The 12,888-nt window shown below is 42.4% G+C and overlaps 1 protein-coding gene across 1 annotated transcript in view; it reads right to left on the reverse strand.

The window, feature by feature from the left end:
- Nucleotides 1-12,888, reverse strand: part of ARPP21 (cAMP regulated phosphoprotein 21) — a 244,242-nt gene that overhangs the window by 54,667 nt on the left and 176,687 nt on the right. Inside the window, 1 exon segment of the mRNA XM_050890972.1 lies at nt 2,265-2,495. Coding sequence (XP_050746929.1) covers nt 2,265-2,495 — 231 coding nt within the window.

The following is a 12,888-nucleotide window of genomic DNA, read 5'->3' on the forward strand; positions in this document are numbered from 1 at the left end:
GCTTCTTTTGTAACATTACCCTAATAAGATGCAAAGATTCTGAGCCCAAAGAGTGGCAAATTTGCAGCATGTATTTTGCTGCATGTTAAGAACACAGCAGATGTTGCAGTATAGCCTGACTTCCAGCACAGGTAGCAGTGTGAAGCTATACATCTGAGACAAGAATTTCAGTCTTTAAAAGAATCTGCTCCCTCTGTTTTCTTTATTATGTATGTATTTACAAGGGAGCTACCGAAACAAAACACAGGGTTTGAAAGAAACACAAACCTATATATACACAAAAACACTTGCTCCCTGAATGTTAAATGTACTAACACACATGGAGCTCTTAATGATGCCTCTGCAGACAATGAAGCATGCTAGGAGGGAAGATGAGGTGCTCTGGTCTAGTGTCAGTATTGAAAGACATTATACCTATAGCAGAAAAAGACTCCCTAGGTACCAGGGAAAAATATGAGCTAGCTGCTGCAAATGGCTAAATTGACAAAACAGATGTAGGAGACGTTCCTCTTAAACAGCTCTTCTGGCTTGCAAATGTGGTGAGCTCCAGCCTCCATCCTTGCCATGGCCAGGAACGAGCACAACCTCTCAGCTGTTGGTGGGCTCAAAGCAGCAGCGATTCCTTTCATTTGTTTCTCTCAGTCATATCACCTGAATTATGGATGACTTCTGCCTAGGCCTGCTGAGTTTTGTATGGAAGTGGATGACAGCACACAAAATGCCTTCTTCTGTATTGACCAAGAAATTCCAGTGTTACAGACAGAACTGTCAACTACCAGAACAACAGAAATGAGTAAATTAATAACAATGGGTTTTGTCTTATGCCCACCTCCCATTCTGTCCTCTCCCCTAACTGAGTTTTTAAGAAATGTCCAAAATCCCCATTTATGCTGACAGTATTAGGCTCTCATGTCAATAATGTAATAGCTTGAAAAAAGTACACATAAATAGTAAAGGCTTTAGAAAAGTACAAGCTTATGCAAGTTACTAAGTTGCCTCTCTGGAAAGAACTTATCACATTTGAATCTAAACAAACAAGAACTCCTCCCTGATTTTATATATGCTGATATATATTGATCAGCCCCAGATACTACTATCTCTAAATATCTGTGGAAAGCTTAGTTTAATAGTTTGTCAAGGCTGTGTTTTTCTTAAATGCTGCAAGTTTCAGTTTTTGTTGACTGAATTCTGACAAAAAAAAAGTATTTTTAGCAGTAGACTCATAAATGAGCTTTACGCATTTTTACCAAAATATTGGAACGCAGGGGTATAATATACATAAAATACTGGTTATAAACAAAAATCCACAAATAAAAAGCTCCTGAATGCTCTATTAAGGACTTTGAAAAAATATTTTGGAGTTCAACTCTCAGCTCCCAGTATAATGGAAAATACATTTCACTGTAGGCTTTGTTATTCTAAACCCAGCATAACTCAGCTAAGGTTGACAACACAGCTAGTCATGGTCACTGAAATAGTCCAAATCACTGAAGAAGCATCACAGTCTCAACCTCCCTAAACCTTTTTAATGCTGTCAGTACAATACTGTGGGGAGTAATAGCATAACATGATCTGGACTTCATCTGGACCAAGGAGGTAACAAATGGCCTTAAACGTTGAGCAAGCACTCAAGTTCAAGCTGAGTGGTTTCTGAAGTGTCCACAGCACTTGCGCGACTGCGAGTGCCTTGTTTATGTGCTGCAGTGCTGCTAACTACCAGGAACTGAAGAGATTACAACTTTCTCTTATCACAAAACTTCCGATTTAAATACAATTGCTAATCATACAGCTCACATCACAAAATTAACTCTAAAGTGCTAATTCAAATGCAGCCTTTAAGCCTTTTGAAATTCTGCTGTTAAGCACAATCTCTAAGACTTTAACATCGTATTTTGGTTGCACTGTATCTCAGCATGCTCGATATGGAAGAGTATCTGTCCTTACTGAAGCTAACAGGATCTCAGAGGATTCACAGCCAAGGAGTGCCAGGACTTTACAAGATGAATATCCTGTCTGGGACCGCACGAGTGTGTTTTTTATCACTTCCCACCGGCTATGCCACAACAGCCTCAGAAAGCCAATCCAGCTTTGCCTGCAGATTTGAAAAAACAACCTGCCAAATGTAACTGCTATGTATATTTGCTACTTGCTTCCTCATAAAGTGCCTCAAGGAAAATACGTCTAGCAACAAGAAATTTGCCGATTCCCCAGATGACATTGGAAACACTAAAGGGCAGTACCAGGCAGGAAAGCATCGTACTGACCTGTGTGCGGGTTGAGAAGGATACTGCCAGGCGGTATCCCTGCAGCTTCAAGTGGAAGAATGATATAGCTGGTGTTGCTGGGGGCCACCTGGCCACTCATCCCGTTCTCAGGGTAGGACACGCTGCCTGAAGAGCTGGCCGTCACCCCGGGGACAAGAGATGCACTTTGGAGAGGCTGATGTATTCGCGACAGTGATCCTGAGGAGCCAGCGCTGCTGGAAGACTCTGAGCCTAACAGAGAGACACAACCGCAGTGGGGGGGGCGGGTTACAAGGGACCCCAGTCCCCATCAAACACAGCACGTACGCAAGGACAGCCTTCACAGACTGCAAAGGCAAGCACTAGTCCATGCCGAGCTGGCAGGAGTAGGGTTTTCACTCCCTGCTGAGCTCAGTATTCAGTGGTATTTCTAGAATTCAAAAGACCACTTTCCTCCCGCAACATCTGCTTCCCCATAGCCAGTAAACAGCTTTATCAAACAGAACACAAAATGCTCAGCATGTATTTATAATGCCAAAGTATTGGTTTATAAGGTATTAAAACTAAACACGGGGTTTGTAAATGAAAAAGAAAAAAAAAAAAACCAACCAACACAAAAAACAACCAAACATTTTCTATAAGAAAAAAAACAACCCAGCAACTGAGTTGTCAGTCAAGTAACAAGGTAGATGTGCCCTATGTGTATTAGCTTAAAGCTACCTAAGATGCTACCGAAGACTTTTGCCACTTTGGTTTTTCAGCACCTAGCCTATTAAAATTGACCAATCAAGATAAATCAAATGTGCTAAAACACATTTGTGCCTGGAAGAATGGGGAGATGCATTATTTTAAAAACCAAATATAATTTCCAAACTTAAGAGATTTTACTTGATTAGATTTCAATTTGCTTCACATAAAAATGACAAGAATCTCTGAGAGTGTAAGGCTCAGATGAATGGCTTCCTTAAAGCAGGATGTTAAGGCAAATACAAGGGAGGTGTGAAAGCAAATGTCTGCATGGATGCTTCCTCCCAAAAGTAAAGTATATTTTAATTGCAACTTCTTTTATTTTACTTCTGTGCACTGTCTATGCATCTTACATTAATTACTAACCCCCTTAGTGCCCTCCTGCAGGTATAGACTAAAAGACAAGACAGAACTCAGACTTAGGTTTTAGCAAACTTCTTTCTTACATCCCTTCACATTTGGGATACTACAGAAGGACCCTGCAGTAGACTGCTTAGAGCCTCGGATTCATTTTCAGTCAAATCCCTATTGGAATTCATTTATTTCCTCATAATTAGAGCAAAACAGGTTTCCTCTGAAGAAACCACACCACCATCCTGCTACTTAACAGAGGGTCTTTCCAGATTACTGCAGATTACTGTGTAAAACACATTTTTACCCATCTTCTTCAAACTTCATATTCATATGGCAGCTACTACAGAGACAGTCCTCTGTATAAGCTGTGCACTACTTGCCATCAGCAGGACCCTAGATCTGCTTCTCCAGTATCTAATCAAGAAAGTAATAGAGACTTCAGAAGAAATTTTTTATTTCTATAAATACACTTCAAAGTTGTATTAGTTGCTACATTTTTTTCCCCTCCTTGCAGACTGAGGTTGGAAATTTAGAAAGACTATTCCTGCAGGGATAGTTTTATTTATTGGATCATTTCAGATTTCAGTGTTTCTACAAATTGCAGAGATACTCCTGGAGATCATCCTCATCAAGCTGCAAGCAATATTTGGCATCTTCCTCGCAAATGTAAATGCAACAGCTGGAGCTTAATTTTCCTTCTACAGCAGTTACCAGGTCCTTTCCTGCCTTTCCCTGGCCCTTCTACATGTGCTTCATGTTGCTTCTTTGAGTTCTTACTTTACTTTCTCCTCTTTTCCATCACCTATTGAATTCAACAGGTTAGAAAGCTACCTGGAGATGCAGGAGTGGTGATGAGATTTCATAAACCTCCCATTATTTCTAAGCGTGTAAGTAGTATCAAGCCTGAGTTCAGACTTCTCTCTCCTCATTTTGTGCTATTCTGAAGAAATACTGTTAGCATAAAAGAAGATTGCAGCTCTGACATTCAATTGTTCCCCCCCCCCCCTTTCAGCTGTTTTTATGGCAGAATCACAGATTGATCTTTACCAGCTTCTGAATGTTAAAAGCCAAAGGACTGCAATGAATTCACATGTACTCATCAAATGGTAGGCAGAAGCAGCGGAAAAACCTCTGGAACTATTACCCCACATTGGCCAAGATGATAGCTTTGAAATGTCTGCCTTAAAAGATCCGAGATCTGCTCTCCTATGTCAGTAGATCAAATTGGTGATTGTGAAAAAACACAAATAAGACACAAACCCACTTCAGCAATCTTCTGAATATTAAAAAAAAATCCCAGAAATTACTACTTAACCAATTTTGCCCCCATTTATCCTGTATAAGAATGATCTATTTTAATTTTTTTCCCATCACTACAACTTATTTCCTATCATTTTAAGTCTAGACATATTAAGCAAAGTAAATTCCAACACTAATGTTTGGAAATTAACACCAATTAATCTTGTCTTTGTAGCTCTGATTAGCTGTTTTCACGGTGTCTAAATTTGGAATAAGAAACCACCACATAATGAATTCAGTACTGTAGCAAATGAAAAAAAAAAAAAAAAAGAACTATCTGACTTTATTCAGACTCACATTAAGAGATGTCTTGCTAAAGACTTCTAAAAGGAACTTTGACTAAATGAGATTTTTGCCCCCATTACACAATCCAACCTCTTTTTTTCAGTATGTAATGATGGCTACTTCTTCTAGATTCTTCTGTAATTTTCTTGCTGCTTCACAGTTGACATAATAATAACCTTCATATTCTCATCACTTTCCACTAATATATTTTTAAAGTATTCTGAGAGATACAGCAGTTCAAAGAGTGGTAAAAGAAAAAGACAGAAACATCACCACAAACGCTTAATAGCTTAGAGAGTTTGCGGAGGGAGAACATGGATGTACCATTAATTTTCCAATATTCTGAGCGTCAGTGAGCAATGCAACATGTATTGCTCTATTTTCTTTGGGTCAGCATTCAGTATCTGATGACTTTGAACATCTCTGCTCATCCCACCTTCCAAGCTCGAGGTAAATTTTTCCTTTCTTATCAACTGGACTCTCAAGATCTACCCACTACTTGCTCCAGATGGTCAATTTTTCAGGAACAGTAGAGCGCTGATCACCTCTGGAAGTATTTTTGTCTTGGACATAGTTTCTTAGCTTAGGAATATTTATTTGCTACTTTTGTAAGTCACTTGCATTTCTGTGTATTACAATGTATTTAGGTTTTTTCATTATAATGGTATGTGTTCATGTGAACACGATTATTTCTCTACAAGCTGCACTTCTAAAAATAAGATTGATGTTTCAGCACAGTCAGTTGGCAGGAAGAGTATGACTGGAAGCAGTTGGCTCGTGATTTATCGCTCATACATCAACATTCCTACAGTTTCTCTGGGACTCATAAGATCCATCAGGCTAATGCCCGATTAAAGGAAATCATAAAGAAGCAGAAATCCAGTTCCAAAACTCAGAGACAAAATTATAATTTACAGGACACTTTATAAAAAATTTAAAAAAAAAAAAAAAGTTAATGTATTGAAATGCCTGCAGTATAATCTTCTTTCCCCAAAAGGAATAGCAATGAACACCTAACAGGAGAGATTAGACTGTGGCTCCAATTACTTGGAGCCCCGCCAAGGAAGTTAACGATCCCTACAGATCTGTATCAACACAGCTGATACCCCAATGCAGCCAGCTTTTCGTAAAGGGGGGGGGAAGAAATACACTTCAACAGATGTGCATTCCACTGAATGGAAAATGCATTAAGAGAAGCTAAAGATGCAATAGTTACATCTTTTAAGTCTTCCAACAACTATTTAAATAGATATGTAGATACAGAGAGGACATTTCTTTGAAACACATCTTGTCTTCTCTCCTAATAATGGATATTAAAACCTTTTGCAATGTGTCAGTGAAAATAACATGGTAGTTGATGAGCTAGATTTTTCTCTTCATGGCTGTGTTAGAGACTGAACAGGTACATCTCTGATGCCTGCAGGGACATCTATTTCACTTACCACTCTACATGCTTAGTCAACCCTGGAAAGTCCACTATATTACTGGAAATCTAAACTAACCAACTTTTTGTATGATGTCCTAAGTTGCAGGAATGCAATCTGATTGCAATTTGTTAAATTATTAACTCCCCACTCAATATTGAATTATAGCTTAATACACCTCTATGTATCTACTAACCTTCAGAATAACAGAGAAGAAAATTTTATTTGCAATATACAATCTGTGCTTTTCAGTGGAACAGGGCTTTCTAAACAATCAACAGGTGCATGAAAATAACCATCAGAACCAATAAGATAACCATGTAACAGGTTTCAAACAGCCCCTTTTGTGAAGTTTGCAAGAATGAAGTAACATCATTCCTTTGCTAAGCTCTAATTCCCATGCAGCTGAATGCAATTAAAGTCTAAGACTAATTGACACTACTGGACTCTACTGCGGAGAACAGCACATTCTATGATCTGTCTTTGCCTAAGGGGAGGCTAACATCTTTCTGTGCTTCAGTTTCTATTTGTCTGCTACGTACCATTAATTACTGATTTATCAGAAGTCAAGGTGAATGGCAGAACATTTAATTTTGGTGACAATATTAAAAATTATCCAGAAAGGCTACAATGCTAATATTGCATCACTGTATATACTCTCTAAGGCAGCTGTGAGCCATCTGTGAAAATCCTGAAAGTTTTAATATTCCCATGCTGCTCTTGTGTTTGTCAATGCTTCTGGATCATTGTCATATATGTAGAATAATTTTCACATTTAAAATGGTCACAAACATTTTCCATCCTTTAGCCAACGAAGAACATTTTGACCAACTAATGACTTCAGACTGATTTCTTACATACTATATGCAAAACAAAAATGTTTTAAATTTATTACTGTGAATCATAAAGCACTTCAGAGAACAGACTAGTACTTTCTGCAGAGGAGAACCAGGACAGAATTGGTGCCTACCAGGCTCTGCCACACTACCAGGGCAGTGTGCCTAATGTATGTAGCTACACCTCTGCAATCCCATTTCAATCACTGTAGTAAAGACAACAGAAACTAAACAAAACCTCTCAAAATAAAAACATGATCAAGCTTTAAATGTGTACTGAGCTATGGAACACTCAGTGCTGCCTATGACCGGAGTACAGAGTAATGAAGATCTAACACAAACCATGCACAATGAAGTGTCACTTGGTACCCAATGTAACTTAGAAAACATATGCAAATAGCACGTGGGGGCTCTGACAGCTGTATGAATGCGCTCAGCATTTTTTGGTGAAGGGAGAACACTTTACCAAGACATATTTCCCCATTATTTTTTGAATAATAATTCTTTTCTGCTTTAATGCCATTCAGTAACATTTTAGAGAGAAGGATAGAAATAGCAATTCAGATATTATTTCCTATGACTTTCCTCAGGCTGACTGACAGTTTGACTTTGTCTCCTGACTTTGAAGGTAAGTTTGTTTTGACATTCAGCCTTGCTCTTTTTCCCCACCTCTTCCATCTATTTCATTTCTTTTTTACTCTTTTTGTGCCTCAACTAGCTTTCAAATTTAAACACTTTGCTTAAAAAAAGTCAAAGCACTTACAATATGTAATGGCTCTGCAAAGAACATGGAATTTTAATATCACTGATATTTTAAAAATGTATCATAAGAGCTTTTACTTGAAAGCAATTTTGGGTTTGGTGCGTATGGAGTGCAGATGCATTTACAAGTATTGGCATGCTTCAGAGATCTCTCCGTTAATACATTTTCTAAGTGCACCCTTTAATATGCTTGATTTTAACACTAAAACGGCTAATTAAAAGTATTACTCTTTTGCAATTAGATGTCTCAACCCTCCAAACTGGATTTCCCTGACACCATTTTAAATGCTCTGCACCTCTGCAATACAATGCTGCAGAGAAATATATTTATCTGCACTCTAATAAAGGTGAATGATATGGAAAAAGTATACCAGGAACCTGTACCTCCTCCCTAATTCATGCATATGTCCTGGTTTCAGCTGGAATAGAGTTAATTTTCTTCCTAGTAGCTGGTATAGTGTTATGTTTTCGATTTAGTGTAAGAATAATGTTGATAACACACTGATGTTTTTAGTTGTTGTTAAGTAGTGTTTATACTAACTCAAGGATTTTTCAGCTTCTCATGCCCAGCCAGCAAGAAGGCTGGAGGGGCACAAGAAACTGGGAGGGGACACAGCCAGGACAGCTGACCCAAACTGGCCAAAGGAATGTTCCATACCATATCATGTCATGCCCAGTATATAAACTGGGGGGAGTTGGCTGGGAGGGGCAGATCGTTGCTCGGGAACTAACTGGGCATCGGTCAGCAAATGGCGAGCAATTGCATTGTGCATCACTTGTTTTGTATATTCTAATTCTTTTAGTATTGTCATTTTATCATTATCATTATTTTCCTTCCTTTCTGTCCTATTAAACTGTCTTTATCTCAACCCACAAGTTTTGGGGGTTTTTTTTTGGTTGGTTGGTTTGGGGGGGGTGGGGAGGGGTTAGTGGTTTGGGGTTTTTTTTTTTTTATTCTCTCCCCCATCCCACCGGGTGGGAGAGAGTGAGCAATCGGCTGCATAGTACTTAGTTGCTGGCTGGGGTTAAACCACAACAGCATATCAAATTGAATTCTGATGCAATGGAAAGATTCGCAGGAGGCAAAGAAATCTGGAGGTAAAAACATGGTCTCCTGCATACTTCAGGCCCCACTGTATAGCCTATTCAGCCTTTATACAAATAAAAAATACAGGGAAGTATAGTTTCAAAACTACATACACACTGTTTTTGCTATGTTGCATATGCTCAGGAACAAGCCAGAGATAACTATTCTGTACTAATTTTCAAAATTAAATTCATGTCTTAATTTCATAGGATTTCACATACATAAGGATGGAGTAAAACTGAAGGAGAATCTTATCTTAGGAAGGGATCCTTATAAGTCCCTTCCAACTTGAGATATTCCATGATTCTATGAATCACAAGATAATAAACCCAATATTTGTCTAAGGCCTCAAAAGAAATATAAAATAGAAGCATTAAGAAGAAGAGGCAGGATATTCCAAAAGCTCCCATCAGCTTTATAACCAGCAAGGCTTGAAAGAGTGGCTTTCCAACCAGCCGGGTTCCTTTACAGCTGTGAAATATAACAAACGTACAGGGGGGGTTCCTGAACCGGGGGAACCTCAGGCGGAGCCGAGAGAGCCGCCAGGAGCCCGCAGCTCGCACAACAGCAGCTGACGGGACCTGGATGGGGCCAGGAGAAACGGTGGCCCCCCACGTATAAAAGAAGCCCTTAGAGAATGCTAGCGACCAGGGCAGGCAAACAGGGCGTGGCACGTCAGTAAGGGCATGGTGTGGCCGTTGGCACGGAAGGGCATGCAGGAAGGGCGCTGAAGCCCTGCCAGCTCGACCGGGGAGCAATGGTATCCACCCAGCAGAAAGCCATGGCCTCTCTAAGCTCTGCACCCACCACGACTGAGGCAGCTTCCCAGACAGAGCTCCGGTGGGAACATGCTGCCTCCCAGGTGCCAGGCTGCAGGGCGTGCCCTGCTCTTACACCAGTACCGGCCGGCAGCAGCGAGCACACCTGTGGGAGGTGCCCCCAGGTAGAGGAACTCCTCCGCTTCGTGACAGAGCTCTGGGAGGAGGTGAGTGGGTTGAGGATATCAGGGAGTGCGAGAGAGAGAGACAGACTGCTGGAATCGCACCCTACCTTCCCTGGGACAGGCCCAACAGGCAGACAGGACGCCCGATACGGAGGATTCCCTATCCTCTCTCCACCTCGCTAAACGTGGTGACTTAAGGGGCAGGGGGCAATGGCGACAAGTTCCTGCCCGGCGCAGCAGGCGCGTCTCCTCTGTGACTGCCCCACCTTCCCAGGTGCCCTTGCATAATAGGTACGAGGCTCTGCAAGTGGAACCGAACAATGACGAGGACAATGGTTCATCTAGCTTGGAGGTGTCACCCAGGTTAATCTGGCCTACGCCCTGCGTCAAAACTGCTTCCATAAAGAAAAAAAGACGGGTCATTGTCATGGGAGACTCCCTTCTGAAGGGAACAGAAGGCCCAATATGCAGACCGGACCCACTTCTTGGGGAAGTCTGCTGCCTCCCTGGGGCCCGGGTTAAATACGTGAAGAGAAAACTTCCTACCCTGGTATGGCCCCCTGATTATTATCCACTATTGATTTTTCAGGTAGGTAGTGATGAAGTTGCAACGAGAAGTCCGAGGGCAGTCAAGAGAGGCTTCAGGGCCTTGGGACAACCGGTTAAGGGATCAGGAGCACTAGTAGTGTTCTCCTCTATCCTTCCAGTTGCAGGGAACGATGAGGGAAGAAACAGGAAGAGCCAGTATATCAATGCCTGGCTCCGAGCCTGGTGTCACTGGCAGAATTTTGGGGTTTTTTTGATCATGGGTCAGTCTATACACCACCAGGCCTGCTGGCAACAGATGGGGTACACCTGTCTCAAAGGGGGAAAAGGATCTTTGCACAGGAGTTAGCAGGGCTCATTGACAGAGCTTTAAACTAGATTTGAAGGGGGAAAGAGAGAAAACCAGGCTCACTAGAGATAAGCCTGGGGGCAGCACGCCAATGTTTGAGGGACAGTGTGCTAGCGAGGTCCTTTGGTCTGCCATCTCAGTGGAGGTAGGGGATGGAGATCCATGCAGCAGCAAAGACACAAGGGTTACTGATGTGCTGGAAACCATGGAAGCGCCTGAGAATGGTCATGGGGGAATTAGGGCTTCTCCCCCCAAAAAGGTGGGGGGATCAATAGCCCAACTGAATTGCATCTACACCAATGCATGCAGCATGGGCAACAAACAGGAGGAGCTGGAAGCCATTGTGCAGCTGGAAAAGTATGATATAGTTGCCGTCACGGAAAGATGGTGGGATGACTCGCACAACTGGAGTGCTGCAATGGATGGCTATAAACTCTTCAGAAGGGACAGGCAAGGAAGGAGAGGCAGTGGGGTAGCCCTGTATGTTAGGGAGTGTTTTGATTGCCTAGAGCTTGATGATGGTGACGATAGGGTTGAGTGTTTATGGGTAAGAATCAGGGGGAAGGCCAACAAGGCAGATATCATGGTGGGAGTCTGTTACAGACCACCCAACCAGGATGAAGAGGCAGACGAAATATTTTACAAGCAGCTGGGAGAAGTCTCACAATCGCTACCCTTGTTCTCATGGGGGACTTCAACTTCCCAGACGTCTGCTGGAAATACAACACAGCAGAGAGGAAACAGTCTAGGAGGCTCCTGGAGTGTGTGGAAGACAACTTCCTGGCACAGCTGGTGAGGGAGCCAACTAGGGAAGGTGCCCCGCTGGACCTGCTGTTTGCAAACAGAGAAGGACTTGTAGGTGATGTGATGGTTGGAGGCCATCTTGGGCATAGCAATCACAAAATGATAAGAGTTTTCGATTCTTGGAGAAGTAAGGAGGGAGGTCAGCAGAACTGCCACCTTGGACTTCTGGAAGGTAGACTTTGGCCTGTTTAGGAGCCTGGTTGACAGAGTCCCTTGGGAGGCAGTCCTGAAGGGCAAAGGAGTCCAGGAAGGCTGGACATTCCTCAAGAAGGAAATCTTAAAGGCGCAGGAGCAGGCCGTTCCCGTGTGCCAACAGGCAAGCTGGTGGGGAAGAAGACCGGCCTGGCTGAACAGAGAGCTTTGGCTGGAACTCAGGAAAAAAAGAAGGAGAGTTCATGACCTTTGGAAGAAGGGGCAGGCAACTCAGGAGGACTACAAGGATGCCGTGAGGTTATGCAGGGAGAAAATTAGAAGGGCCAAAGCCCAACTAGAACTTAATCTGGCTACTGCCGTAAAAGACAAGTAAAAATGTTTCTATAAATACATTAGTGACAAAAGGAGGGCTAAGGAGAATCTCCATCCTTTATTGGATGCGAGGGGAAACATAGTGACAAAGGATGAGGAAAAGGCTGAGGTACTTAATGCCTTCTTTGCCTCAGTCTTTAATGGTAAGACCAGTTGTTCTCTGGGGACCCAGCCCCCTCAGCTGGAAGACAGGGATGGGGAGCAGAATGAAGCCCCCATAATCTGAGGGGAAATGGTTAGTGACCTGCTACACCACTTAGACACACACAAGTCTATGGGGCCAGATGGGATCCACCCAAGGGTACTGAGGGAGCTGGCGGAAGTGCTCATGCAAGCCACTTTCAATCATTTATCAGCAGTCCTGGCTAACCAGGGAGGTCCCAGGTGACTGGAAGTTAGCAAATGTGATGCCCATCTACAAGAAGGGCCGGAAGGAGGATCCGGGGAACTACAGGCCCATCAGTCTGAACTCAGTGCCAGGGAAGGTTATGGAGCAGATCATCTTGAGTACCATCACGTGGCATGTACAGGACAACCAGGCCCAGTCAGCATGAGTTTATGAAAGGCAGGTCCTACTTGACTAACCTGATCTCCTTCTATGACAAGGTGACCCGCTTAGCGGATGAGGGAAAGGCTGTGGATGTTGTTTACCTGGACTTTAGTAAAGCCTTTGACACTGTTTCC

Source organism: Gymnogyps californianus, chromosome 2 (assembly GCF_018139145.2).
Source record: "Gymnogyps californianus isolate 813 chromosome 2, ASM1813914v2, whole genome shotgun sequence".
NCBI classification, from domain to species: domain Eukaryota; kingdom Metazoa; phylum Chordata; class Aves; order Accipitriformes; family Cathartidae; genus Gymnogyps; species Gymnogyps californianus.